The sequence below is a fragment of the Manis pentadactyla genome, chromosome 5 (genome assembly GCF_030020395.1).
Source record: "Manis pentadactyla isolate mManPen7 chromosome 5, mManPen7.hap1, whole genome shotgun sequence".
Classification (NCBI taxonomy): Eukaryota; Metazoa; Chordata; class Mammalia; order Pholidota; family Manidae; genus Manis; species Manis pentadactyla.
This window is the reverse complement of record NC_080023.1, coordinates 60184349-60210789: the sequence shown is the minus strand read 5'-3', so window position 1 is coordinate 60210789 and position 26441 is coordinate 60184349. Positions and strand designations below refer to the sequence as shown.

General features: G+C 39.0%; 1 protein-coding gene across 8 annotated transcripts in view; it reads left to right on the top strand.

The window, feature by feature from the left end:
* The window catches only part of RASSF6 (Ras association domain family member 6), a 51465-nt gene that overhangs the window by 8612 nt on the left and 16412 nt on the right, over positions 1–26441 (top strand). For 3 of the 8 annotated variants that reach the window (XM_057502307.1, XM_036927538.2, XM_036927539.2), the window contains 4 exons: positions 3365–3463; positions 16595–16679; positions 18714–18792; positions 22696–22835. In XM_057502307.1, coding sequence (XP_057358290.1) covers positions 22726–22835 — 110 coding nt within the window. In that variant the 5' untranslated portion in view covers positions 3365–3463; positions 16595–16679; positions 18714–18792; positions 22696–22725. The remainder of the gene's footprint in view (positions 1–3364; positions 3464–16594; positions 16680–18713; positions 18793–22695; positions 22836–26441) is intronic. The other 5 variants (XM_057502306.1, XM_036927535.2, XM_036927537.2 and 2 more) reach the window with 2 other exon arrangements.

Sequence of the window (26441 nt, the reverse complement as noted above, 5' to 3'; positions counted from 1 at the left end):
TGAATCCAGGAGGGAGAAAGTGGTGTTTGGACAGAGAGGAGAATCTCATTGGGTGGCATCAAATAACCCTTTATGTGGGTGATTAGAATGACAAAAGCTATAGGCAGAACTCTGATTTTTAGAAGCAAGAGTAAAGGATATGTGACCAAACAGCCCAGACTGACTCCTGTCAATGAGTAACTGGGATCTGCTGGGCTCATAGAGCATGCTGTGTCATTGCTCAGAGCCAGCCTGAAATACCCATGTAACTGATGACCTACAGACTTAACTTGCCTTGTTGGCTAAGCTGCTGTTCCTTCTGGCATGAGTCTTCCATGAGACCCCCTCCCAGTGATGTGCCATCAAAGAGGATGGCATTCCCAACTAGAGGAGCATCATCCTTTGAGCAAGAGGATATGAGTAGAAAAGGATATAAGGCAATAATGACAAACAGGTGGAAAGCAGAAAGTGGCATCATAGCAGTGTCAGTAACAGACTATGGGGAGACTTGATAAGGTCCTGCTTCTGCAGGGACTAGAAGGAAGCAGAAATCTGGACCTGTGGTGGCAGAGTCCTCATATGTAAGGGAAGTAATAAGAAGAGACTCAGTGGTGTAAGTTTCCCAAGACCAGGAGGCCTAGTGTTAAACAAATAATTATGAGTTTGAAAAGGTAGGTTTGGGTGGAATTGTTGAAAGCCTGACTTGGGCTGTTTTTGATAGGAATGAGATCTCAGGAGGGTTTGTGAGCAAGATGATGGTGTGAATGTCAGTATGGCATAAAAGGCATAAACAGCGTAAAAGAAAACTAGTCAAGCATTCAGCTTAGAGACTGTTACAAGTGCCTGGAGAGATATACTTTCAAATAGATTATGTAACTTCAAACTAACAATGGCCTATAAGGAATAATGTATCAGGGATTTTGTGAGAATAACTTTTCTCTTCATTTTTTCTTTTCTCCTTTTTTTTGGTGGAGGTGGGGGAGTACTGATATTCTCTTAGAGAAAGAGGACATGAAATATCCTCCACACACCTCACCCCAACCAAAATAACCTGATTTGGAAGGAAAAAGAGGAAGTTCCTTTCCCTCTTTTTCAAAATAAAAAATTCCACTTTTCTTTCTAGCCTACTTTTCTTTTCTGGCTATATCCCCTATAATTCTATAGGCTTGAAGCAATGGTAATCAAATATTTCACTTTTTTTCAAAATGAAATGACTAGAAAATATTATACTTAAAATCTCTGGTCACAACCTCATGCCATTTATATGAAGACATAAAGGAAGATATTATTCATGTCTGACCATAGTTTCTAGAGCCTGAAGGAGACTTGAAGGAGGTTACATCACACTTAATCAACCCTGTGAGTCAGAGTTTGATTTTAACTGCCTGGAAATTTAAAATTGTGTTGCAGAACTAACGGAAGTTTCAGCCAGTTGGAACTGAGGTGCTGTCATAAAAGGAATATGTTCCTTGCACAGAATCATACAAGAGAAGACTCCAGAAATAATCCAAAAACATACTTACCAAACTGGCCGATCCTTCCTTGCCTTGGGCCACTGATTCTGTAGTTTTTCAGGTTATGTAGTACATTCTCCTGTCTTCGGCACATCTCCAAACAGTATCCTAGGATTTCTTCGCTACTTTAGCTATATTGCCAAAAAAAATTTCAGTGACTGCAAAATGATTCTTTTGAGGATCCTGGAAGCCTTTGGGAATGTAATATCTTCTTAAAGAATATAACACTGAGCTGCTAAGTATACAGTAGTTTAAAACTGGATTTTTTTTCCCACAAGTCTCTAGAAATTTTATTTAAAACTATGGTATCAACAAAACATCTGAATTATTTTTCATAAATTTATGGAAATACTACTATAAAATATAAAGCCAGCAAGGTTTCAGAAACATTATTCTAGCCAGGCAGAATTCCTCATGTGGCTTCTCTTTTACCATTTTATATTTCTCAATAAAAAGCAAGCTCTGCATTAGGAAATAGCAGCTTCAAAACCCCAAGAACAAGAACATCTGTGCATTTCTAGAGCAATGGGACAGGAGGATAACATAAATCACTAAAACCTAGCAGTTATTAGAACTGTGGATAAATTGAAAAATGAAGAAAATCCTTAGAGTCTATTCCAAATTAAATGCTAACTAAAAATTCAGAAATGGGATTCTTTATAACAGGAGTTACAGCAAATTTAAACATACTAGAAACAGTCATTACCAGAAGCATAACTAATACAACCATCAACTGTAAAGTGATTATCAGCACTACTTTGATCCAAGATTTCTCTTACAAACTTACAAATCATTAGTATTTATCAGGTGCCAACATTGTGGTTTATATTGTACTTTCTTAGAAATATTGCTCTACCACTGTCTGCCTTTCTCTCTCACTCTCACTATCCCACGAATACCAATCTCTCAAATTGATTACCAAAGAGAAGACCGTATATCAAATTATATATTTTTGTATTTCTTCATTTAGTATTTCTTCACATGCCCCCTTTATCATATTTCTTTAGGTATTGTCAAAATTAAATGATATGCTCCTCTTCCTTATTTTCTCTAAATAATACGAAGAATATAGTTTTCGATTTAAAATGGGGAACCATATCAAGAGAAATAAAATGGATTTTTCCCAAAAGCACATATTAAGTAAAAAGAACAGAGGAAAATGCCCAAATATATTAAACCTATATAAGGGGTAAAGATGAGGCGAAGAAACAGCACATTATTATTTGTTCCCAAAACAAATTATTTTGTGAACAATCATGGAAAGGAGGTTTAGAAAATGCCATTTAGAAACTCCCCCAAAGTGAGTTGTAGTTAAAACTCTGAGCTATTATTTTCTTACAATTGACAGTTTTAGAGAACATGTCCCTTATCCTCAATATTAATTCCCTTAGACATAGAAAAAAAAATCTTTGAAAAGAATATTAGAATTGGCCAATTTATAGAAAATAAAAATATTTCAATCTGTATAACCTTTCACAAACTGTAAAAAAATACATGTTGGTGAAAAGAAAAAAGTAGAGGCCTTGAAGACCTTGCTTGTGTCAAATTATCTGTTCCACTACTTATTGAGTATTTGAAAAAGAGGTGATAACACACATATCTCACTGGGATTAAATGAGATAGTATCTCTAAAATGGTTCACATGCAGAATATATCCATATGGCATATGGTAAAAGAATATCCTTCTCTTTCCATCCTCTCCCAACCCAACCTTCATGCCCATACATGAAACACTATTCAAAAACTCACCCAAAATACTTGTACACACTAGGGACACACACACACACACACACAAAAACACCAATTTAAGTCAGAACTAATTTATGAATGTGTCACAGGAACATACCATTAACTTTATGCTAATGTTTTAGGGCATCCTCAGGTGATCTCAGAAAGGGGAAAAAGATGACCACAATGGCTCATCAGTGCTCTTCTTGGATCTTCATCAATGAGAGGACATTCATCACTGGGTAAATGTTTGCCTGTATTAGATGCTATTCCACTCGCCAGTCATTTGTGGATTATAAGCGTGATATGTTATCCACATGATCAATAATGTGAATCTCCAGCTGAGACACTGAATAAAAAGTTGAATAAATATGTTCCTAAAGACTGCTTGTTAAACCATAGCTTTTCATGGAATCATCACTGATATTTTACAATTAGTGATCTAATTTTACTAAAAGCTAAATTTCTATTTCAATAGTTGGCACAATTCTCAGGGGCAGCGTTAAGTAAAGGACCTAAGACTCCTCATAAATAATATATCCAAAGAATTATCCCAGGGCCCCAAACAAGCTTTCCTGTCCTCTCCTCTCCTGCCCTTGTTTCTCAGGGCACACTTCATCTTTACTCTTTCCCTTTTGATATTAGGTTATGCAGTAAGTGACTGACACCCCCAGCTATTTTCTTATGCACAGCAAATAGCATCTTACATTGATTTGGGAATAATAAAGAAGGAATTCAAAAACTGAGTGAAGAAGACAACTGAACCTGGCTGGACTAGAGCAGAAGCCAAGGAGGAGATGGTGGAATGGGAAGAGAAAAGCCAAGTGATCCTGGGACCTGGCCCAGGTCTTCCAGGGAGAGAAACAAAGTCAAATAAATCATAGAAGGAAGTGGCTATAAATGCCGCAGGACTGGGCAATAGGAAAGCAGAGGGAGCAATTAGGGTCAGATTGGAATTAAAGCCACAGCTGGAGGATAAGCATGGAATACAGGAAGTAGGAAGAACACATGAAGTAAAAGACAATGAATCCATTTATTCCTTCCTCAAATGCTTATTAACTTCTCTCCCCTGGGGACAGGTACTCCTTCAGACTGTGAGCATTCAGCAATGGATCCTCATGGGGTTGCCTCCTAAAAGAGGGATAGGGCCAATATGTACCATAAATGAATAACAATATACACTATTCAATGCTGAAAGGTATGAAGAATAAAAATAAAGCAGGAAAGGGAGTATTGCATAGTGTGGTAGAGAGCAAGGCTGTTATGATTTTGATGTCTAGGGAAAGCCTCAGTGAGGAGGAGCGTTAGGGTTAAAACCAGATGGGTGAGCAAGCAAGCTGTGCAGGTGCCTGGCTGGGAGCACTCCTGGCAATGGAGACAGTGCTTTCATAGCCCTGAGGCAGGTGCACGCCTGGAAGGTTGGAGGAAGCCAGCGTGGGAAGCAAAGGAGGAAGGACAGTAGAAGTTGAGGTCAGAGACAGGACAGGGCCAGAGTCTCATAGGCTACTGTGAGGCTTTGTCCTTCCTACATATGAGATAAGACACCATTGAAGGGTATCGAGTACATGAATGACGGGATCAGGCTGCTGCTGTGTTAAGAGGAGACTGAAGAGGGGATGAATGGAAGCAGAGAAACTATTAAGGACCTGATAGTCCAGGGTAAAGATGATGGCGCCTTGGACGAAGGTGCCAGCAGTGGGGGTAGAAAAGAAAATGGTTGGATTCTGGGTATATTTTGAAGGAAGAAGCAATAGAATTCCTAAGGGATTAGATGTGCAGTATGAAAGAAAGAGAATAATTAAGGATGATTCCAAGGGTTTTGGTCTAGAAGAAGGGAGTTTAAATCTTCTAATATTATAAAGGCTCCAGGAAGAGCAGTTTTGGGGTGTGAGATCAGAGTGCAGCGCTGGAAATGTTACATTTAAAATTGAGTAAGATCACCAAGGGAATAAGCATAAAGAGAGAAGATTCAAGACCCAAGGTTAAGAAAGAGTGAAATGAAATAGGAAACTAGAAAATAAGAAGGCAAAGCAGAAGTGCTTTGAGTGAAAAGTGGGCAAAATGAATATGGGACTGAACAGAGAGTAAAAGCAGTTATCTAGCAGGTAATATAGCAGGTATATATATATATATGTATGTATATGTGTGTGTATATGTATACATATGACACCACTTTCGATGTCAACTTAACTGCAGTGATACAAGGAGAAGAGGGAAGCTGGGGTGATGGGAAATTGAAATGAAGGACTGAGAAATTTATTTTTTAAACATATTAAGTTCAGGTTACTGACAATGAAGGTTGCAGAAGGTGGCATCCGTATAAAAGAAAAGGTAAAAGGGACAGAAAGGTCCTAGAGAGGGGTGAGAGATGGACATGGTAAGAGAGTAGGCATTGCTGACAGGACCTGAAAGATGGCAGTTTAGGCAGAGAAAACAGATGAGGACAAAGGTGAGGAAAGGATGTGAGTGATCTGCAAGGAAAGCAGGAGATAATTGAGTTTCAAGGTAGAAAGATAACAGAGTAGTCGGGAGAGACTGTGAGTAAAAGAGGCTCACCAAAGTGACCGAAGGGGAAAAACAGGGTTAGAGCCCAGTACAACCCCAGAAAGGTCCCCCTACCCCTTCTGCCTCCTCCCAGAGACAATTACCAAGGGAAGCCAGGTGTCACCATAGACAGTGGCCCTGGGTCTACACCAGTGTTCTTTTGGGCACATATACTTGCTGTGCAGTGTAGGTTTAACCAACCAGGAAAACAATTCACCACACTAGGAAGCTCAGAGAAGAAAAACTGCACAGTTTCAGAGACGAGCGTATGAGCCTGCAAACATACTTTCCTGTGATTGAACCCTGCATGGCTCAGGTCAGCTCATGAAGTCATGGTCCCCGTCTGCCCCTGCCCGCACATTGCTGCACTAGTCCTGCCTACCTCTCAGTCTGAGGTTACGGCTGTTTTCCTTAGTTTTCGTCAGCCGTGACCCAGCAGCTCTTTACCCCCTGGATTCCCGAGAAAGCAAGGACTTGCCACTCAAACCTTTAGACACTGAGCAGGCACCAGGAACCCACACAGCAACCCACAGTCCCCTGTCTGCACTCACTGGCATCTCCGTGAACTGGGACCTCCCTTCCCCAACAAAAACCTCAAGACAAAAGTCACGGAGAGGCTCCTGTCCCCTCCCGGATTCGTCTGCCCTCAGAGGTGTGCCTACTCTTCCTAACCCCACCGCCTGTCCACGTGTGTTTCTCTTCATTGTCTAGGTTCCTCCTGGTCCTTGAACCCTCAGTGTCCCTAGAACAGCTTCCTTCCACCTTCATAGAGCACCTAGTTCTGTTCTAAGGTGATCCACGTCGGTTTCATGGGTAGCCATGGCCAGCCAGGGGCACCTTCACATCCTGAGTCACCGCATTCCGTTCTTTTGCTCATCAAGACTCCCCACTGGAGCAGATACCTGTTCTGTGCACTGGTACTTACCAAGTCAACTTTTGTTTCCTTTTTAATTTTTTGTCATTTTCAAGTCTCAGCTCCTTACTTTTCCTATGAAATCCTCCCTGAACTGCTTAAGGGTTTAATTAGCCTGTGTTAAGTACTTGTGTATTTGTTCTTTTAAAATATTTATATCCTAATTGTGAAAGTATGATTATTTTGATAAGTTATTATATTGTATATATCTAGTACATAAGTATAAAATCTGAGAAAATATAGAAACATATACATCAAAAGAACAAAAATTATCCATAATCTACCCAGAAAAAAAATACACTGTTTAATTTTGTTATAGTCCCTATCTTGTAAAAATTCCATTTTACATAATTGAGATCATGCTGTATCTTGTTTTACACACTTGGCATTATATTACAAATATTTCCCCAAAGCATTTTTTAAAACTTCCTAGAGATGACTTTAATGACTTTAATTGTAGCATTCAATGATATAGAAATGTCATAATCAGTCCTCTAATTTTGACTTTCAAGATGGCTCCAATTTTCTGAATAGACAAGAGTTAGTTGACAGAAGTGGAATTACTGGCTCAAAGTATACAAGTAAATCTCATGTTATTGATTCAGATTAGCTTTCTAAAAAGGTTTGACGAGTTTTCTCTCTCACCAACAGCGTCAGGCCTTCTGGCCTGTCTTTACTGTCTCATGACAAATGCTTGGTCCCCCGAGGTGGAATGTAAACCCTTTTGAGGATAAGACTAAGCATCTTTTGCATCCTGTTTCCTGGGAGGGAAGGGGAGGACGTGTGCCTGGATGACTTTGGTATAGGAGATGATTTTAGGTGAAACATAGATAATTGTTCTTTATTTGAACTCTAATGGAAAATATTAGAAAAATACAACAGCACATGAAATCTTTGATTTTGCAAACATTATTGCTCAGGATGAACAAAAATTTACTTAAAGAGGAGTCAATTAGAAAAATATTGAATGACAACCAAAATTATGAAAGCAGTACTTGAATAATTAGTTTGAACAAACATCTATAGCCCTCAGCCAGAATGTATTAATCACTTTGCTACAAAATGCCTTAAAGTCAGCACTTGTAATCTTTTTTTAATCTCTGAAAATATTTTTAAAATACTTTCTAATCATCAGGAATATAAGAAGAGAAAAAAAATTCCAAAATTTGAGACCTATATGCATTCCCATTGTATAATTGTCCTGCAGTAAAATATGTCACACTGAAACCATCTGGTTTGGGGAGGATATTTCCAAAGGGTCTGTGATTCTAGTGACCCTACTTTTGTGTCATATTTTGAATTGACTGAATTGAGGACTTACAGTTTATCTTCTACAATCCAAATCCCTTTTCCATGTATTAATGTATTAATCCTAGTATCCATGTAGTATCCATGTATTAATTGGAGCTCCAGATGTTAAACTAGTGTAGCATTTACACAAAAACCAGACCTAACAATAGCATTTCTCAAAATGTGGAGCATGAGCCACCTACCTCCCAATCAGATGCCTGTTAACGATGCAGATGCCGGGCTCTGCCGCAGAACTAATCAGGCGATTCTGATGCACACTGAAGTCTAAGAACCACTGCTCAGAGAAGGAAAAGATTAAAATTTGGAACTTTTGACTACCTGAAATAAACAAAATCTTGGAGCCGGAGGAAATCTTTACAGAGTCACCAGAAATCATAATAATGCCACAGATCACCTACATGTCACAAATCTGGCAAACTCCTACACTCATTGATTTCACAAGTAATTATTCAGCTCCCATTTGGTACTAGGCATTGTTCCAGCAAACAAGACAGAAATTACCAACCTATTAATTTTTTATTTTATGCAGTACGCGGGATTGTTATTTTCCTGCACAGAAATACATGCAAATAGCAGCAATTGATAGGAAAATAGAATCTGCATAATAGAAATTTTGGTTTCAGCAAATTTCATCGTCTATGTATTTCATGAGCTCATATGATCAATAAAATAAGATGGCTCAATATTAACAGCACAGTAAGCAATATAGCATTAATGTCTTACTACCAGATGAGATTTCCCTGAGCCTAGAAATTTCCCTGGGTGAAGGGTGTCGGCATAAGTTAGCTTCATGCTCAAATAACTAAGGTTCCAGTTGCTGTTTCATTGCCTGGAGTCATCACCTGCTCTCATGCTTCACATGGCAAATGTTCTACATGAGCTGAGTTTTAAATATATATATATATTTAAAACTCAGCTCATGTAGAATATATATATATATATATGTATATATATATATATATATATATATATGTTGTTCCATGTGGTTGCTTTCAAAGCATTTTCAGTCCAAGTCCTAGGCTGAAGTCAGAGTACTTTAAAGGTGAGTAAATGCCAACCCTGTGTTTGAAAAAACATTCAAATCCAGTTTGGGAGTGCAGGTCAGATCTCACACTCAGAACCAGTTAGACTTTCTTTCCTACTTAGACACTTCGTACAAACCCCTGCAGGCAGCTCTTCCAGCAGCAGTCCACAAGGCATGTGTGCATTCCTGTCCCTAGTAAATAACTTTAATTAGCATGGCATAATAAATTTTAGCAGAAAGTGCATTATTCCAAATGGTTTCTTGCTTGGCTGGCATTGTTTGCTCAAAGGAATAAGTCACCCGCACGTCTGAGCACAAATTCAGCACAAGAGCCAGTGTTCCAGAGGCTGCTCCTACTTGGCCAGTAGAGCCAGAGGGCAGAGTTTGCCCAGGCTCCATGGCCAGGGTCTTCTCTTGATCCAAGGAACTAGAGCAAACACTGCATGCCCCAGTGTGCCCTGCAGGTAGGTCTAAAAAGAGAGGGCAACTCTCTCCTAAAGGCCACTGGATTCTTGTCCTTAATAAAAAATAAAGGGGCCCTCTCTGACATATTTTTGTAAGGACTCAGGATCTTAAAATAAGCCAGGGGCAAAAGTTTGAGAGAAGTTTAGGACCATCTCCTTTAACAATGAGAAATTTTTTTTCTATGTGGGGATTGTCTTTAATAATTTATTTTAAAATTCCCATTTTTCATGTTTGATGATCTGGTGAAAAATAAAAGAAATTTTCATTATGAGAAATTGGATATCAGATCTGTCACTATGTCCCAAAAAGGTCAATAATGTCCCCCCAGACACATGAAAAGGTCACTTATTAATTTTACTTTATATTGGATATTTTTCAATGAGCCTGTATTATCAACAGTCATTAAGCATATCAATATGATTGTTACTCCCAATAAAATAAATAAAATCTATTTATCCCACATTTACCTATTGTTTAAAAAACAATAAACTCATCTGTCTGCCCAAGATACACTAAAACTATTTTAACAGGAACTCTTGTAAAATAAAAATTCAGAGACACTATAGATATATTAACTTGTGCAGTTCACTTGAATTTCTGGATATGTTAATTCCACTGGCCAAATATTTTTTTCCCCTGTAAAAATAAGTCAGTGTTTAATTTTCTATATTTTATTCCCTAAACAAGTAATTAGTAAGAGCCATGAGCCAGAAGCTGCACTAGAAGCTGGAGTCTGGAATTTTGAACAAAAACAGACAAGAGAATCCGCAGATTGCCAATTTGAGCCTTCATCAGAATCACCTGAGGGCTTGTTAAACTAAAGATGCAGAGAGTTTCTGATTCAGTAGGTGTGGGCTGGAGTGAGTATCTGCATGTCTAACAAGATCCCCAGAGGTACAGACTTCTACTGGTCTGGGAATCACACTTTGAGAACCTCTGGTCTAAAGGCCGGATAAACTAAGTGTTCAGAAGGAAAGCAACACAGTTTTATGAGAGAATAAGGACCTAGCTTAAGCAGGGGGTTCCTGAGATCTGAAGGCAGAGTGAGCTAACAAGTTTCAGGCAGTGAGCAGGAGGGCAGTCCTGACATGGAGAGTCTGCCTGAAATCCTTACAGCCAGAGGGAGCAGAGTTCCAGGAAGCAAACTGTACCCAGTGTGGCTGAGGAAGGACACAGGGAAAAGCATCTCTTGAAAGGAGGCTAAGGAGGAAGAGAGACCAAGCAGGACTTGGCTGGTTGTAAGGATTTTGGTTTTTCATCCCAAGAGCAATGGGAAGACATTTAAGGATGTTAAGCAAGGCAGGTGATGTTTAGAAACAATGCATATACTCTGTGTAGAGTGTGGAGAATAGATGGAGGATGCTCAGAAGAGAAACAAGGAGGTTGCTTAATGCATCTTTTTCAAATGGTAGGAGAACCTGTGGTCAAAGTCCTGGCAGCGTTTCAGAAGAGCCCTGGAGGAGCCTGCGTGGCAGGGAGGCTCCTGCCTTTTGCTCCTGCCCATGTGTACGGCCTGAGGACCACTGACCACCTGTTGGGTTTAAGGCACTCTACAATCCCAATGGTCCAAGGGGCTGGAAGGCATACCAGTAAAATAACTGAAAGACTTCCTTAACAGAATAGCTAGCTCATTCTGTCTCCCAAGGGAACAAGAGACATCAGACTGAGGTCGAGGTAGCCATCCTCAGTGAGCACAAAAGCCACCAGCTGTTCACACACACACGGTGTTATTCTACAGCCAGCCTGCCTTGGCTCCAGTAACTACTGGTGGTGTGTTCTGTGGCACACCTGTGTTTACTTTTCAACTGGCTTGAAAAAAAACTTTTAAGGCTTGTATTTAAAAAATCCTGAAGTGAAAGTTTAACTCAAGAAGACTGAGAAGTAAGACCCCAGTATAAACTGGATACCCCCCTACTTGCTCCATTCCCTCATCTCTATACTAGCCCCACAGAAGCCCAGTCAGCAGCACCTCCCAAATCCAACCACTTCTCACCATCTAGACCAAGGCACCACTGTCTCTTGCCTGGACAACTGCAGCATCCTCCGAACCGAGCTACCTGCTTCCATACCCTGTCCTTATAGTCCTTCTCCCCAGCAGCAGAATGGCCCTTATTCTGTAGGTCACAGTATCCTGCTTGAACCTTCCTGTTGCAAGGAGGAATACAAAGGTTCCTACTGCAGACTCCTTCCCATAAGGAGTCTCTAAAGCCCAATGCGATCCAGCTTGGAGACCTTGAGAACCTCATCGTGAGCCACTCTTCCCTTCTTTTTGTCCTTCAGACATCCCAAGCTTAGTCCTGCATGAGACATGGCACTTGCTTCTCTTGCTTGGGACACTCTCCTTGATTCTTCACATGGCTGAATCCTTCCCATTATTGAGATTTCTGTTTAGAATTTTCTTTGTTCTCTCCGCAGCAATTAGCTACAAGAAACACACTATTTCACCAAAGTGGGAGTGTTTTCAAGTCCCTAGTTTGGATGAGAATAGATATATAAAACATGGTACTGATTTGCAAATAGCATGTGTTAGGGCTGTGAGCCAGAGACCACTCGTCTTAGTGTCTCAGGCCAAAGAAGGAGATTAGAGAGCATAGACTTGCCTCATTCTTTCTTCCCTGTCTGTGAGCTGCTTGGGCTGCGCTGCCTAGGGAGTCAGGGGCATGTGATAACAGAAACCACGGTCTGATATGGAAGCAGCTCATTTCAGCCACCAGCTGGAATAATAGCTTGTGATTTTTTAAAAAGCCTTTTTCATACAATCTTCAGTAGCCACACCATAGAGGGAAAGGCAATAAATATGAGTCTCCCCTCCTTTGAAGTTGCTGGAGAGCATGCTAATGTATTAAAATATCACATGCTGACATTTACCTTAATAAAGGGCTTCTCTTAAAAAGTCAGATATTGGATCTGGGGCACACTCCTGTTTTCTTAGAAAGTACTAACATTTTAGTAAATGATACAATCCTTCTTTCCTTCTCCTCTTTTATACCCTCTTCTATGTCTTATCAACATCTAGTAACATTGTTCTGAGTAGCTAAAGCCCCTCTCTTAAACAGTGGAGTTTTTAAAATCAAAAAATGCTTTGGGGTATTTTCTTTGTTTTGCATCTACCAACTAGCCCCTCATTTCAAGTTTCTTTTTAGTATTGTGAAATTATGCCTTAAATTTTAATCATTTTGTTCTTATCTGAGTTCAGGGAGTTGGGGACCTGAGAGATGCTGACACTTCTATCCATTAACAGCTCTCCAGGGCCATTTTCCACAGGGGTAATCTTGAAAAAAAATGAATGCTCCAGAAAATATGAAAACTACAAGATGGCCAAAAGCAGCCAGAGGGTGGTCATGTGGTGGAGGTGAGATGATTCTGATTATATTACCTTAGTGGTCAGATCACTAATTGGTTTCATGAATGTCCCCAGACTCCTCTTACTAGTGATTGTCCGCAGTGAAGAGGGAGTTAGGGTCTTGGCTAGAGCTGCTGGAAGAACAAAGCAAGCAAATCACAGGTCCCATCATTGCAGCCACCAGCAATGATTCATGATACTGTGGCAGAGTTGCTCGCAGTGCTAGAAACCCTTCCTTGTCAAAAAGGGCAGCCCCTTCCAAGGAAGTCAGGAGAGTCAGACAAATTCAGATTCCCTGATAATTCAGGGTTTGCATTTTCAGTGCAATCAAGATAGCCTGCCTCTCCTGGTCCCTCCCAACTTCTCAGCTTCAAAGGTGGAACCCAGTCCCCTCATTTGCAATTAAAATGTGAATAGCCTGCTTTGCAAGCTGCGCAAGCTCTCTATGCAAAGCTTAAAAGGCAGTCTTCTTTCCTCATCATTTGAGCCAGAAGAGGCCAAAAGCAAAAAGATCTGGAGCTTCATGGCTGCTGATGAAAGAGAGGCTGCAGAAGTTTGCAATTTTAATTTCAGGATTCAAGTTGACAGTAATGATGGTTAATGTGGGTTAAGAGAATTCTGCTGCTTGCAGGAATCAGTAATGTGGAATGATGGTGTGCCTTGGCAAATGACTCAGTAATAACACCCTACTTATTCTTTTCTCTTGCTCTCATATTTTGTGGTTCCACCTTTCCAAAAACGTATAGGAGTTTATATTATGTTTTTATGGAAGTAAAATTATGAAAATATTATAAATGAATTATGTACTTATAGAGAGTTTGGAAAGTATGTAGAACTACAACACATAAAATAAACCACAGTCTTAATTCCCAGCAGATGATCAATTTATTACCTTTACATGTTTAATTCATAGTTATCTTTTAAACATACATAAAGTTTTAAACTCAGCTTTTTTTGCCTACCATGAAATTGTTAATCTCATTGCTAAAATATACCATTATGAACAAAATCAGTGGGAGGGGGAGAACTAAAAATGTGTAAGAGCAAGTTACCATTTTTATTCTGCCTCCATTTTTCATCTCTTTGAAGAGAATCAAAATTTAAAATCTCTTTCTGCATATAAACGTGGCGACTCACATATCAGAATGCTGTTTCTCTGCGGCCACCATGGTGTAGTTCAGTGGCTGCCTGGTCTGGAGCCTGAGTAGTTTTCAAGTGTCTAAGAGACAAGAGTAACAGAAACTCAGAAAGTGCAGTCGTAGCCAAATAGTATTTTGGTGGCTACCAGGCTGTATTTTCCTCTGACGTTTACTTTGCGTCATGTGTCAGTCTCTGACATTCGTGTTGGGTTACAGCATATAACAGTATTCCTTTAGTGGATCCACATTTTAAGAACCATTTAGTAAAGAATGGGACTGAGTGTTTTGGTTTCCAAGAAAGTGATCGGATATACACTTAATTATGCTGTAAATCACTACCAAAAGAAGAGAGAGAACTCTTATTACAAATATTTGACATCCATTCCATCTTTGGATACAGGGAATAACTCACTACCACTGATCATGTGGTCCACTGTGCGTGCATATTATGCTTCAATAAAATTATTTAAAAATTGCTGCTTCTGGCCAGCCAAATAGTGTGATAAGATTGAGGAAGGCATTTCTAAGTCCCTTATTCATGACAAACATCAGAATGTGGGTAATTCCAATCTGCTGAGCAGCTGCAATTCAGGCCAGAAAGTGCAAAGTACACCTAAGCATTTTACAGTTAACTCTGATTCATTATTACTCATGAAAACCGAGCCCGGAGCCTTAAAGGAGCAGAAGCCCTGGGTCATCCTCTGCTTCCTTCCCTGATACTTGTGACCCCCCATGTTAAGTTTCTCCATGGCTAGCTCTCTTCCAGGAGCTGTAATGAATAATTCTGGGTGTCCATCAGCATCTCTCAGATCCTCTCTCTGCTCTGCCAATGCATAGTGCCAGCTGCCGTCCTGGAGAAACTTATAATTCTATGTGTCCATTTACCTGGAAGTCCAGTTTATTGTAAGTTTGTCATTCCTTAGTTTGTAAAAACACTATCCATATCCTACACTGTGTGATTTTTTTTAAAGTTCACTATGTATTATGATGCAGTATTTCATGTTCCAAAAAGCCATCCTCTTAGAAAATCAATGTCACATATCATACATAAGGTATACAGGCTGTTTGAAACTTGTGTCTACATCTTGGGAATCCCTGTGGCTTCTAGACACCACAGATTTGTAAACTAAGAAGACTGAATATGGAATCCATTTCTCATCACCCATTCTATCATTTTGTTAGGGCAACTGAACAGTTGCTAAACAAGTCTGGTTTAGTCTGGGTAGGGCATTCTTTGGTACTGAGAGGAAAAGATGCACAGATGCACCTTTTCTTTTCCTTTTTTGTCAGGGAGGTAGGTCTACATATAACATTTAAATGGACCCTAAAAAAATTTGTTACAATTACCACTGACAAGTCCATATCTATTAAATCAGTGACCCCTCTCCTGACTAGGGACTGCCTAGATAACACCCTAGTGATTTCCTTTGATTTCCTAAACCATATAACCCCTATCCTTATTTTAGGTCCTTTCTAGCCTTTAGAGCCTTCTATATATGTGGGGTGTTTGTCCATGGAACGTAGCCCTGCTCCTGCCCCTCTGCTCCAATAGTTGTGCAGTGGCCACACTCATCTTGCTGTCTCCACCTTGTCTTATCCCAAAATGTCTTTCATAAGCTCCCTAGTGACCCTTAGCATCATGATGTCTTCCTCTTGCCTAGAACCTTCAGTCGCTGCCCATTGCCTGCAGCCTGAATTCTCAGTTTCTTAAATGTTCATGATGTTCCTGCCTGCTTCTTCAGCTCATTGCTCACACCCTCCGTTCTGCATGTATACTGTTAGAATCCCAACTCTTTGAGCTTTCTCCACAAGGGCTGTAAAAATAGCTATATGTCCTTCTTAATGTTTTCTGTGACTCCTCACACTCTTGTTTGGATCTTACCCTCCCTTGTTCACTATTCCTTGAAGCTCTCATCTTCTCTAAGAGTGTGACTGAAGCCTCTCGATTGTGCTCAAGTACTGACGGCATGAAGGAATGACTCTTAGTACAGGCCTTCTGTTAGAGGACATACTCGAATCAGGCAGCAAATAGAGAAGATCATTTTGACCATAACTCCACAGCTCCTTATGTTTCTAATGCCAACAGGTCAAATTTGAATCTTGCAGGCTACATTTTATTCCCACTGTTGTATTAGATTTTTCATTGTTTCATCAGGGATGTAAAGTAATCATCTTCAACAGTTCCTCCAATAAAGTACATACTACTAAAATGTGATGTTTTAAGATAGTGCATTCACCATTGCTATATCTGTCCACTAACTTGTGATTATTCTTCTCATTCTTCACTTTATTTCACCATTAATTTATCTAGTTTTGTCTCCAAACCTTTTCTGAGCTTGATTCTTCTTCCACACTCCAAAATACTTGTAAGTGACATTCATACTCAGAAAGATCCTACCTGTGGTGAATAAAACATGGAACACTGCTGTGATATTTGGTTACCCTGTATTACACTTGTTTGATGAGTTGGTCACCTGTCTCTGTAAAGCTCTAGATAATAAATATTTTTGGCTTTGAGGGCCATATAGTTTCTGTCACAACTACTTAACTCTGCAGTTATAGCAGGAAAGCAGCCATAGACATTAAGCAACACATTGTGGCTGTATTACAACAAAACTTTATTTACAAAAACAGGCAGCCCTGGACCACTGTTTGCTGACTCCTTGGGTCATTTGGAGACTGAGTTCTGTGGAGGAAGATTTAGTGAGGTTTAGTTCAGGTACAGAAACATTTTCCAAGTAATTTGTTCTCAGAGAATAATTCTTCTAATTATACATGGCCCTGAGGTAAGTACTTTGGAGAATATTTGTACCATACTTTATTGTACACTTTTATCAGAAGCAGAAGCTGGGAATAAGATTATATAAAAATTTATTTGCTTTAATAACAGCTTTCACAGCGCAGCATATCAGGAGTTACATCCTAAGTGAACCATAAATTTCTGTATCTGCCCTGGCAGCCAGTAATGAGAGCTATAAACATGTCATGCTCCTTACCAATAGTACAATTTTTAGCAAATATCTATAGCAATGATTCCAAGGAATAAAATCCCTTGTGTGCTTAATGATATTTAGAAAAAAAATGTTCATTAACACTAAAATTCTAAAGTAACCCAGTTGGGAAATGGAATTATAGCATGGGAGAATTCTGTAGAACTTTTTTATGTGGTGATTGTGTGAAATGTATTGCCCCTTGGAAATGTGCACATCAAAAATTACAAGTGAGAAAAGTCAAGTGGAAGGGTATGTTTACATGATCTCAAACATAAGAATCAATATACATGAATTCTTTCATTTGGTATTCAGTAAATATTTATTAATAAGAGCCTATTATGAGCAAGTCTCTGCTTTAAGCACTAAGAGTACAGAAATGAATAAACTAGACTCAAATTTATGTCCATGTGGAGCCAAATTATTCCCTCTCATGGGAGGAAGACAGATATTGAGGATCAAAGAGATTTTAGCAATTGATGTATTTGGAAATTTAATATCATAAGATTCTCCTCCATAAAATTGCTTATATAAAATGTTTTCTACCTGTGTTTGATAGATTTCATTCTTTAGGAATAAGAATTTCTCTGATCATTTCATTCAGCCAGCATTTGTTGGGATCTTACTCTGTGCCAAGCCCTCCTGCAGGCACATGGGATATGGTATGAACAAAACATACAAACCTATTCTCATGGAGCTATAGTCTAGTGAGGGGGACAGAATGTAAGACACATAAGTAAAACATATACAAGGTTAGATGGTAACTAAGGGGCAGAAATAAGTAGCAGAGCAGGACTTGAATGTTGGGAGAAGGCAAACTTTTAGATTAGGTGGTCAAGAAAGACTCTTTCAGAAGGTGACTTTTAGTAAATGGTTAAAAAAGATGAGTCTACCAACAGTGTTACAGTGTTGGGAAAGGGAGCCGAAATTATTCTGGGCAGGGGGATCAGCAAGTGCAAAGGCCCTGAGGTAAGAATGTACCTGGAGTGTTCCAGGAACATCAAGGAGGCCAGTGGCTAAAGGTTAGTGAGTGAAGAAGAGCAATAGGAAGTGAGATCAAAGAGGAACAGCAGACCAGATCACATGTGGCCTTTTAAGTTATTGGATGGATTGTTGGCTTTTATTCCAAATAATGGGAAGATATCAGAGAGTTTGTGAAGCAAGGAGAGAGATGATCAGGTTTGTGCCAAAATAACTCCTGCTGTTATAACAGACTAGAGATACCAGGAGATATTAGGAGACTATTGTAAAAATCCTGGTGAGGACAATGGCTTGGACCAGCAGGTTAGGTAGGATAAGCATTTTGAGCTCTGGTGGCACAGAGAGGATTGAGGTGTGGCAGAGCCCACCTGCCATGAAGGAAAAGAAACTCAGGAGAAGTGACCATTCCTTGACTCTTGACTATTGCCAAATTCCCACTGGAAGCACAGACACACATTAGGTGCTTAGCTTAGGTGGGTTAAATGTTGCAAACTAAAAATCTTTCTTTCGTGGCTGTCTCCTGTTAGAGACACTCTCCTCACCACTTTTGCCCTCAGTCATTTTCCCTTCTCTGGTACTTTCTGTATGAATTAGCCCTTTCAGCATTTATTGGTGTCTTAAGGTGGCTTCAGTTTTCAATGATCTATGTTAAAATGACAGAATAAAAATTCCATTGAACCATTTCTTTCTATTTCATACCTTTATAACTGAAAGCACTACCGCTGCCTTTCACTGGTAAAGAGCCTAAAACTGATTATAACTGAATGTAACATTTTTTTAAGGGAACAACTTAATTCATTATTGAAGACCTATAACATTTTTTATGGAGACCAGAAAAATCTGCACATTTCATATGGACAGGTAAGCCCATCAAAAAAATGCAATACAGTTTGATTCATAGAAAAAAAATTCCATAAAGGTATAGAGAAGTCAGGGTGAGTTAGAATCTATAATCTGTCAGCACAAGAGGTCTGGAGAAACAGGTGAATCTTTAACTTGATTGTGATTTTATTTTTAGACTCTATCATGAAAGCCCAATCCTGGAACTTCTGACTTTCCAAGCAGTTTTTGGGATAGGAAAACATTTTAAAATACTTTAAATGACATTTTTGCTTTGTATTTTACAAACAGCATATAAATACCTTTTAAACAGCAATTCCACTAGAAATCCATCATAATGCTTTCTTACAGGTGCACCAGGGTGCAGGGAGAAGGGTGTTCATGATGACATTGTTTGTAATGGAGAAAATTTGAAGATATCTTATGTCTCTACCACTGGGGGGTTGTCCAAAAAAATTATGACTTGTATCTGTAAGAGTGTGACTTCATTACTAAAATGAATCAGATTTCAGTGAGTGTGTGGTATGTCATAATAACAAATCCGAAAATGCTAAAGAAACAGTTTGAAAGAGTTCTAATTGGGAGGTGTACAAACTGGCCTTAGATTTTTCTTTTTTCTTTCTTTTTTTTTTTTTTTAATTTGAATGCCTCATCTCTCCATTCAGTCTTGTATTCTAACAGGCTCACTCCACATCTTTACAATATCTCCCTGATCACAGGGATTATTAGAATTTTCTACCTCTGACTTAAATTTTTTTAAACTAGAGGGAACAGAAATTATCTTAGGCCACTGTGATTTGGCTTAAATCTGCAGATGGGACAAAAGGAAATTTATAAACTACTCAGAATTTTACTAGTGAGCTTCAATGATTTAGTTTGAATGGATATTTTAATTACCTTCCCAAATGTAATAATATACAGAAGAAGGAAGGAACTAATTCCTTTATAAATAATTGGACCTAATTTAAAATTATTTCAATATTGCCCTATATCTTAGATCTCTAAAGTATATTGTTATTATGTTATATATGATTTTAGATTTCTAAAATAACCATAAAAATATATAATTTAGGAAAAGTTCAAAACTTTAAGAAAAAGATTCTAATTCAATAGATTCCACAAAACTCATGAAATTAAAAAGTTTGTTTCCTTAGAAAAATGTTTGAATTTTAATGTTATGAATAGTTAGGTTGAGATGTCATTTCCAATTCTGTGAATCAGGGCTCAAGTGACAATACAAAAGTCATTTAATTTTTTTAAATTATGTTAATTACCCAATAAGGCTCTCATATTGCTAAGTCTTTCCATCTTCACTCACAGGTCAATAGACTTAGATCCAGAATTTCCAGATCTTCTGACTTAGATCCAGATCTGGCAGTCCATGGAGGATAGAGTACTTTCTTAATCTCTGATTAATTAACTAAACAAATAGTTATTGTCTACCATGTGCCAGACACTCTTCTAAAAGCTGGAAATAATGCAATGAAAAAACTAGACAGAATGTTGTGTCTTTACGAGGCTTACATTCTAGTAGACACACTGGAAACAAGAAAGTAAAATGTGTGGTAAGGCATTTGGTGACACGGGCTGTGGAGTGTAGCAAAGTGGGGAACAAGGCTCAGGAATCTAAGTGGAATTTAGGGAAAGGAGCGCTTGATGGAGGACCGAACGATGTGAGGGAGCACACCCTGCAGAAGTCTGTGGGACACGCATTTCAGGCAGAAGAGGGAAGCCTGAATGTAAGCCCAGAGCCCAGCTGGTGTAACCGAGGGACGGTGTGGGAGGTGAGTGTGGCAGGACCCTTGGGGGGGGATGGGAATCAGCGGACCATGAAGCTGGAGACATGACTGACAGGGGAGGTGCCAGGGTATGAAGGGTCCCGAAGATCATTGTGAAGACTTTAGCCTGTGCTTGGAATGCAATGGGAAGCCACTGGGGAGTTTTGAGTAGAACAGTGACATTATCTCAAAGGATTTATTTTAAAAGGATCTCTTGCTACTGAGAATATATGGAAGGGCGAGAGAAGAACGAGATAGGCCAGAAAGAAGACTACTGCAGTCATCTGGGTAAACAATGACAATGGCAGTAGTGTGGGCCGGAGTCGTGGTACTGGATGTGATGAGTGTGGCCATTTTAGGGATATATTTTTAAGGTAAAGCTAGTAGGATTCACTGATGCACTGGTGTTGAGTACTAAAGAAAGATTAAAGGTGACTTTAAAATTCCTGGCCTAAGCAACTAGAAGCATGAAGGTGCTGTTTTACCCAGGTAGGGAAGACTTAGAGAAGAAAATACTTATGGGATAATGATCAAGAGTTAATTAGGAACATATTGTTTGATGCCAAGTAGGCAGCTTGACATCTGGATTCAGGCGGAAGCTTTGGAATGGAGATATAAATTCAGGAGCTGTTAGTTCATGGATGGCATATAGGATCTTTGAGATCATCGGGGATGTTGGTGGAGATCTAGAAGAGAAGAGGCCTAAGGACTGAGACAGTGAGATTAGATAAATGTAAACAAGCCTTCAGGGTAACTTATTTAGTTAATCTCTAAGGAGATACCTTTTGAAATAAGACAATATTCTGATATTCCTTACAGGAGAGAATACAGCATTGTCTGGTAAGAGCTGGAGTATTTCTTCTTGAAAGCAAGAATTAGATAACCTCAGAAGAGCAGTTATATGAGTTTTTGATGTTAGGAGTTAACTGAAGTATAATTAGGTAAAAAAAAAAAAAGGAAAACTACACACTGACAACTAAAATGTAGACTCTGCATTGCATACTGCCATTTCAAGGAACAAATTATGTTTGGTTGTTAAAACCTGATTGGGAACCCGATCTCTCAATAATCTGAAATGTGAACTCAAGAGTGGGAGAAAGAGCAAAAAACTTTGTTTCAGAAGTGACTCCAAAGTAGGTTTAACAGCTAAAGAAATAATAAACAATAATGTTTACTGAATACATATTAAACACCTGGTCCTATGATATAACCACTATCATTCCTCAGGAGAGGCAGCTCAGGTTTAAAGGTGTTTGGCAGCTAGGAAGTGGCACAGCCAGAGCTGAAACACAGGTCTGTCTGATTCCAGAATCTGGAGTTTTCATTACACTCTCAAATAAGAATTGGGTCACTGATGTTTTCTAAAAACTTAATTTTTTAAAAATTTCTATATTTTCTTAATTTCTATGTTTTCCATATTTTCTATAATCACCTTAATTATATTATTACCTTAATAACAGAAAGGTTTACATATACAAGAGAAAAATAGATTAGAAAAAAATTCTACAGGACTGTGCCTTGGTAGTAATATTTACATTGTCAGAATAAGTGTTCAATCCATGCTTGCTAATTTTTCTTTGTTTGCCTGGACTTCCCTTCTTCTTAATATTTCCAACTTAAAGAAATAACTCAAATGTTATTAATTGGTTCAAAAATATCATTTCAGTTATACATTTTACCTTGTGCTTTTACCTACATTATTTTAATTGTTCTGCATAATAACTTTGTGAGTTAAATTTTTCCTGTTGAGAAATGAGGAAACAGCCATTAAATATGTCAATAGCTGCTCTTCTGATTTCTAGTTTAGTATAGTGTTTAGTTCTGCTTTGAATTAAAACAATTACAGAACAAAACTTCCACTTAATTTAAAAATCAGAGTTCAGAAAGCATTTTAACATACTATGCCCTCTGGTGGGCATGTTTTTACCATTATGAGTTTGCTGGTTATGGTTATTCTCAAAAATAAGTTTCAAAAGTAGAATTATTTTGTAGATAAATTGAAAAATCAAACAAATCCTAACTAGCAATTTATTTTTTTATCTATTAAGGCATCTTACAGACTTAATTTCTACACCTTATGTTACAATATTTACCTTCTCTAAATAATACAAAAACAATGTTTGAGATGTGACTGTTTCTTCCCTAGACTGGAGATGGTAAACTAATTGTTGAAGGAATGTTGGATATTTTCTGGGGAGTAAAACGGCCAATACAGCTGAAAATACAAGATGAGAAGCAAATCCCTTCTTTTACTGTGTTGAAGTCACCAGATGTCTTTTCCAAAAGGTAAGCTAGCTTTCATATTTTTGATTCCTTAGAAGATAATGCTTAAATTTACCTTTACTGCATATGTGCTCTGAAAGATGGGAATGCTAATGCTTATACGGTCTCCTTTAATCTCCCCAGCAACTCTGGGAAGCAGGTGTTTGGAAAACAGGGTTTGAGAGATTAGATAATTCATACAAGATCCCCAATTACCACGTAGCAGAACTGGACTGGATCTCAGATCTATGGGCTCCAGAGCTTGTGCTCTTGATGTCTGTGCTGTATGGCGTCTCTCCTGGAAGCCCCCACTATTCCTTCATTAGAAAGGATAAAACAAAGGCAAGATATCACTGGTCCTGGGAATAAAGTTTATATCTTTCCTCTTCTTGGAACAAAGGGCTCTTCCTGCTTTCTGGAAAGGAGACGTAATTGTGCTCTACCTGATTGTCCTGATGCTGTGTGCAAACTGCATTTGGAGCTCAATAAATGCACAGAACAGTTCTCTCTCTGAGTTTATGCAACCATACCTTAAATCAATTAGATGGGCTAATTGATTATTCTTTCATTATTCTTTACAAGTTTTATAAAAATTAATAAGTATTCCCAGAAGGAATCATGCACATACATCTTTTCTGTCTTCTTCCTCAATCCCCCCTTCCCCTAATTTTTAGTTCTTGACTTTCCAACTTCTCTTGCTTTACAAGACCTCCTTATACATGGGGCACCAAGCTTCTCCTCACCCATGCTCCCATCCCTAACTAGAGCTGGAATTCTGGCAGAAGAGAGGAGAGAAAGGGAGCTGCCAGGATTTTTCCTCAGCCTGATCTCTGGCCATAACCAAAGGAAACTGATATCATCTTGAGGGGAGCACCACTTTTCCTGTGGCAAAAACTAGAGCCCCACCAGGATGTGCACCATGCCAGTCTTTCTTAAACCTGATGCTCCAGCAATTCTGAACATTTTTTAATTCCCTACACATACTGTGCAGTATCTTACTTTCCTGACTCAACCTGGAAGACCACCTGCTTCTCAACACTCCTTTGCCTACCTCTCTTCTACCAATTCGCTGAGATTCCAGGCAGGAAACAGAAAGCCTTTTCTGACTCATCAGTTTGTACTAGATGCACTGATAACTTTTGCATATCACTTACAGAGCATACCATTAATTGCACTTTTATGCCTAAGAGCTCCATGAGGGTAGGGAGCCTTGTTCCTCTTTATTATCCCAATGCTCAGCAGTGCCACAAAGAGGGGATTCAAAAAATACTGAAAGAAGGCCCCAGAAGCCTGGTGGGTAAAGTACCTCTGCTCTGTGTGAGAACTGTCTCTCCACTGACCACGAAGCAGGGAGGCCACAGACATACGCAGCCTGATGAAGCCCTGATCCCTCACCTTCAGGTACAAGAACACTGAATGGGGCCAGTGATTCAGAATGACTATGCACATCATTTAAAAGGAGAAATTACCCCTGGGCTCTGCTTTTAGAAAACTGTATGAGATATGAACTTGGCAAAATTAGTATCATTCTTCATATTATCTAAGAACTCACTGCAAAGTTCTCTGAGCAGCCAACTACTTTCTATGCATTTTAATTCTTTGAATAATGAAAACTTGGTAAGTATGTAACATGAAGGGAAGATGTCAAGGAGGTGCAGTAAGGTACTTGTATTATCACATTAAGTCATCATAACTTTGAATAGCTATCCAAATATTTTTTAATTTTTCAAAATAAAATTCAGAGCATTTGTTCCTAGAAATCCTGAATCTTAGGATGACCTTCAAGAGCCCAGGTGGACAAGGTAATATTGATGCCCCTCCATATACTGTGGCAGATTATAAATTAATATTCTCATAGTGGGCCATCCACAGAATCATTTGCATTTTTCATTGCTTATCCGAACATTGCTGTGAATCAAACAGGAAGATCTCCCTTAGAGTTGAGAAAGAATTTCCTAGAAAACTTTGCTTGCCTTTTGCCACAGTAATGAGACTTACTGGGAGAACATTTGAAGTGAAGGGCACACTTAAAGTGTATCAGATCTTTCTGGTGGGTGAGAAGTATTGGGAAAAGATTCTACTCCTCTCACACATGAGAGCAAGATAACATTCAGTTGTGATTAATTGGCCATGGACCCTTTGTGGAAACCAGTTGAATGCTTAGCAGGAGGGTGTAACATAATTTAGGAATGGCTGTTCCTTGGCCCCTGGCTTCTTAGTGGGGTGCAGAGCCATTTAAGGTCCTAGTGCTGGTTTCAGTCCAATCCTGGAGCCCCTCACTCTGGTTGCCACCCTTATGGTGGCATCTGTTTAAATGCTGAACCTTGAATGGAATTGTGTGAAGAAATGGACAGGTACCTCACCCTGGGACACCCCTCATGCTCCCATTGCATTCCGGGCTCCTGTGGCAGGACATAGTCTCCTGCTCTCACAGGTGACAGGTGGGAGGTCTGCAGGGTATAGATGTGGAATCACAGAGGTGGGAGGTGTATGCTCAGCACAGCAAGGGCTGCAGACTGTCAGTTTACCCTGAAAGAGAATCACTAGAGTGTCCTTCTAGTTGGTATTCATTATCTTTGAAATGAGTCATGCTGAGTCAGCTTAATGGGAGTAGTAAGAGCTTAAAAATAAAATCAGTTTCTTTTTTTTACCATCTGTTACCATACAATGTTTTTGTCTGTTCATTTGTTTTTTATTGAACTGTTGTTGTATACAATCTTATATTGGTTCCTTCAAATATACAACACAGTGGTTCAACAATTACCCATATTATTAAATCCTCCCCTCAACTAATACAGCTACTATCTGCCAACACAGGAAGATGTGACAGAATCATTGGCTATATTCTCCAGTCTGTACCATTATTCCCATGCCTATTATGATCGAGAATTTTTGTGCTCCTTTATCCACCACTTGTGATCCTTCATAGAAATAATTCCATGGGCAGTATTTTGATCTCTCATACCTGGCCCAACTATTTTGTTTTGGATATTTTTCACTAATGAAAACCAGCCTTATTAAGGTTATGTTTACTTGTGCCAGTGTTCATTTCTGCTTTTTTCTTTCAAGTTAGCTTTGGCACAGTTTGGACAAGTCGTGGCAGAATGACATAAAGAGCAGAAACTGGACAGGTGTACATTTGAATAACATCAATAGTACTCTCTCTTTCTTACAATGAAGGTAGAGAAGTGACTGCATTGTATTTGTCTATCAAATTTCTACTTCCTTTTCATTTTGCAACTCATTAGAAAAACCTCCCACAGTTTATTTGCTAATAGTAAACATTTTGAACCTTGGTCAGAGCAATGCAAACAGTTCTGTGCTTGGGCAAGTTAAACTATTTCATATTATGTAAAATTCTAACCCATTTTCTTTGGAAAACTCTGAATAACAGCCCTCAAGTTTAGACATATGCACATTTGTATGTAGTGACACTTCAAATTGCACAATCCTGAGCTGAAAACTGGTGTTTTCCACTAAGATGGTAGGGAAGAATGAGGCCCTAAACACTGCATATATTGAGCCACATTTGTCCCCTGGTAATTGTGTGACAACATTAAGTTGTAAGAAAGTGAGAACAGGTGTCAAGCATGCCAGGATAACCAAGAACTTATAGTTATCATGAGCCTG